This window comes from Oryzias melastigma, linkage group LG11 (assembly GCF_002922805.2).
Source record: "Oryzias melastigma strain HK-1 linkage group LG11, ASM292280v2, whole genome shotgun sequence".
Taxonomy (NCBI): domain Eukaryota; kingdom Metazoa; phylum Chordata; class Actinopteri; order Beloniformes; family Adrianichthyidae; genus Oryzias; species Oryzias melastigma.
The window spans coordinates 1933801-1937952 of record NC_050522.1 but is presented as its reverse complement, the minus strand read 5'-3'; the positions used below and the strand labels follow the sequence as shown (position 1 = coordinate 1937952).

Genomic DNA, 4152 nt, shown 5'->3' with positions numbered 1-4152 from the left:
GGACCATGTTCTCTTTCAATTCGTCTCTACTGCTTTCCGAAGCCATGGTTGGAAGGTGCTTGTTGTGGCGGCAAACCCTAGACCCAGTGCTAAACACTGAAAGAAAGGGATGCCATCAAGCTGAACAAGGAGTCCTATCAAGCCTGAATGGCTTGTTGGACTCCAGAGGCAGCTGACAGCTGGAAAGTGACCATGTAAAAGTGCTGTGTTAAATGCAATGAGGTCAAGAAGGTCGGTGCACCAAACTTTTGTGCTGGAGCACTCCAAGAAAAAAAGTTAGGCGCACCAGTGCAAAAATGTAGTCAAGAGCCCTGCTTACCAGCTCCCACATAAACTTCAAATTAGTCTGATGACCTGCTTTCAGCCTCCAGCACCAACTCATAAGACTTGAGCACAGCCAGCTTGACAGCAGAATACCTAGCACTGTCAGCACCACCCAAAGCAGAGACGGCTGCTGCGCCTTCCCGGTCAAAACACACTGCAACATTAACAAGCGTGATTCCTCAGACCAACCCCGAGTCACAGACAAACGTTCAAACAATGCAAACAAAGTTTCCAGGTTAGTCTCATCAAAGCTGGGTGATATGACCAAAAAAACGTATCTCAGATTTCTTTCATTCCAAATTTGATTTTTAATTTTTGTTCTCCTTATTTTTTACTTTCTTTAACAAAGGTTACAAATGAAAGAATATTTTGACAACTATTTTATTTTAACATTTCCTTTGGAAATGTTTTGTTTTGTTAAAACAAAAGTGAACCAAAAACAAGCTGTAAAAATGTTTGTAGCAGCATGTGTTTTGTGAGCTTCCACTAGCTTAAGCATCCTTTTGAGAGAAATACTACACTCATTTGGCAGAGAACTTCAGCTGGCAACAGCCGTCAAAATGATTTCGCTGTTTTTGGTTTGAAGTCAAACTCAGTGAACAACATCTAGTTTTTGACTCGCCAGTCAAGCTGGCAGTAGATAAAAGAAAGTCTAAACATATTTTCACTGGACAAATTATCACAGTATTTTACCAAGCAATATACGTGAGTTTTATTTTTTACACTGGCTCTGTAATGTTACAAAGACAACTAATATGGATTCATGTTTGGTATTTTCATATTTATAAAAAAAAGTTTTATAAATGTACTATGAAATAATGCCATTGTATTTATCCGCCTCTTCTTAAAAAATTGCCCGACTTTGAACCAGTCCATCGTGTTTACATACAGAAAACACAGGAACAGCTTGTTAGCATTAGCAACCAGTATAGTAGCATGCTGGCGTCAGTGTGTGGGGGGCGTCTCGCGGCATGAGCCTTTTTTTCCTTTTTTTTGGTAAAGAAGCTTTTTCTCCCTCTCTGCCTTCTGAAGAATCTCCTCTGCTAGCAGCAGCTTTTATGTCAGCTCTTTGCAAGATACATACAGGCGTATTTTACATTGAACTACGGAAGCCCAAGAGCGCAGACAGCTGGGAAAATAAAATCTCTTTTTTCAATAAGTAAATCAAAATTAAAACAAATTTAAATTAATTGATAATGTCAATATATCGACCAGCTCTACCTGGCATCAGGACACCCTAGGCAGGAGATAGCTGATTAACATTTGTAGTCGTTTCAGGCGACCTTCTGCCGTGTGTTTTGAACACTCCGGTAAAGAGAGAGGCAGAGGTGACCACTAATGGTGCTGAGATGGGGAGGGGAGATGGCCGGGTCTGCTGGGAACGTCTGGCTGAGCCCGCCGTCAGGGAGGTCTCCCACTCCCACATCCGGGAGAACTTCAAACAGGTAATGAGGGATGCAGGGGACTTCGAGTCCGAGCAGACCGTGTTCTACAGTTCTATTGTCTCTGCCGCTTTCCGGACCTGCCGTTGCAAGGTCTCTGGTACCTGTAGCAGTGGTACTTGCCAAACCCGGTGGTAGGCATCAGAGGTAAGGGATGCAGTTAAGCTGAAGAAAGAGTACTATCAGTTGGCTCGTGGGACTCCAGAAGCAGTTGACAGGTACCGGCAGTCTGAGCGAGCTGCAGCCTGGGCTGTTTTGGAGGCAAAAACTCGGTCTTGGCAGACGGGAACCGTACCACTGGACTAGCAGACTGAGGTGGTGGTTTCCCTTTTCAGAAAAGAGACCAGAGAGTGTGTTCCAACTACCGGGGAATCACACTCCTCAGCCTCCGTGTGAAAGGAGGTGGAAGACCTCAGATCCAGGAACAGCAGTGCGGTTTCCGTCCTGGTCATGGAACAGTGGAGGTTTGTGGGAGTCTTACTGAGGGCCTTTCCGGTCGCTCTCTGTGTGACCAGAGCAGGAGCTTGGTTCTCATAGCCAGCAGTCAGTCAGACTTCTGACATGATGGGATGTCAGCGGAGGGTTACTTCCACACCAACAGTCTCACCCACAACTCCAGAGGTGAATTTCTGCTGAACTCCTGCTGCTCTGCAGAAACTACAACGAAACAGGTTTTTTCACATTGCCTGAGAACAGCATAATCACAATGAAAAGACAAACACTTAAACCTTAACAACGAAGAGAATAGATGTTTGTGAGTCCGTTTCTGACTTCAATCCTTCATAATCAGAATGGCATCTTCAAAGATCATTAAATCACAGGGTGTGACCTACATTTGAGCAGGCAGCCAACTGTCGATCCAGCATCTGCTTCTCCACCAGGTCCTCCACCCTGCCAACCTCCACCTCATCGACATCATCCATAAAACTGGACCAGTCTGTGCCACTGTCAGCGCGCTCCATGTTCTCTTGCTGGCTGGAGGGGTGAACTGGAGCAGAGTCCTCGTGAGTTGTAGTCACACAGTTGCAGCTTTCGCAGATCCCGAAGCGCCTGAGTCCTGGTGAAACTCCCGATCCAGTGAAGGTCCGTCTGCAGCTCTTACACGTCACTGGCCAGTAATGTCTGTGGACCTGTAGGGTTTAAAAGATGAGAAGACACCATTATTAAGAATCCACACGTAACGATGCAAAAAAAGAAAAATGAGAAAACCAAAATCCAAACCCGACTCCGTACAGTAAGAGCGTGAGTGCGAAGGTGCTCCTGGCGGGTGAACCTCTTGCCACACATGGGGCAGGGGAACGGCCTCTCTCCAGTGTGGCAGCGTATGTGTCTCTTCATGATCCCTTTCTGCTTGGCGGTGTATGGGCAGAACGGGCACTTGTGGAGTTTCACGGGCACTACTAACCCATCACCTGCAGGGAGAGCCGAACAACAATTAGACCACTGCTCTGTCTCTGTGATGTGTTTAAACTAGTGCTGCCACAAACGATTATTTTAATAGTCGACTAATCCATGATTATTTATTCCAATTAGTCGACTAATCAGGTCATGCGCGAACTGGATGTAGAGCACACATCGTAACTAGAGGTGGGACAAAATATCGGTATGGTGAACTATTGCGATTTTTCAACTCATGGACGATTCGGCCCTCTCTATCCCTGAATCGGTTTTCTAAAATAATACCAAAAAAGTCCACAAGGGGGCGCTTCACGTGAGCACAACAGTGAAATGCAAGGATGCCGTAGTGAGCCCATCATCAATTTTGACCAGACCAATAAGTTTTTAGCTCAAATGCCTAAAAAACATAGTTGCACGGGTACAGCGCGCACACGTAGTGAACTTTCCACCTTTTCCACATGCAGTGGGGAGGGGGCTCACCACCTGCTCCGCATACAGATGTCTATTTTATGACCGACAGACCCACAGAGTTTGAGGGAGAGAAGACACGCTTTAAAATCAGGAGTTTAAACACCTGATTTAGAGGAGAACCTCCATAAAAAAAGAAAAAAGGAGACAGTCTGTCTATTGCCGAGCGGAAAGAGGAAAGGAGAGAGTGCGCATGCTCGTAAACGGACAGAGGAGTGGGAGTGGGGGGCATCCAGTTAGTTGTAAGAGTTGCAAGTGATGAATTTGAGGGTTTTGTTAAAACATTTGCCTGAGGCTTTTGTATGGAGCTTCAAACTAGAATAATTAGTTGTTTTATTGTGTATCAATATACGGTTTGTTAGTGGCTCAATTAGTTACATTACATTAGTTAACTAATGGCTCAATTAGTTACATTGAGCCATTTATGTTTTATAATGATGTGATCTAATAATAGTAAAATATGTAAATTGAAAGAATGTTCAATAATGTTTATGAAATAACCACAATAATAGTAAAATAA

The 4152-nt window shown here is 44.6% G+C and overlaps 1 protein-coding gene across 1 annotated transcript in view; it reads right to left on the bottom strand.

The window, feature by feature from the left end:
* Positions 1-1011: 1011 nt before the first annotated feature.
* The window catches only part of zbtb8b (zinc finger and BTB domain containing 8B), a 10808-nt gene continuing 7667 nt past the window's right edge, over positions 1012-4152 (bottom strand). The window contains exons 4-6 of the mRNA XM_024257874.2: positions 3000-3178; positions 2600-2896; positions 1012-2423 (exon numbers count right to left, since the gene is read on the bottom strand). Of these exons, the coding sequence (XP_024113642.1) occupies positions 2370-2423; positions 2600-2896; positions 3000-3178 (530 nt within the window). The 3' untranslated portion in view covers positions 1012-2369. The remainder of the gene's footprint in view (positions 2424-2599; positions 2897-2999; positions 3179-4152) is intronic.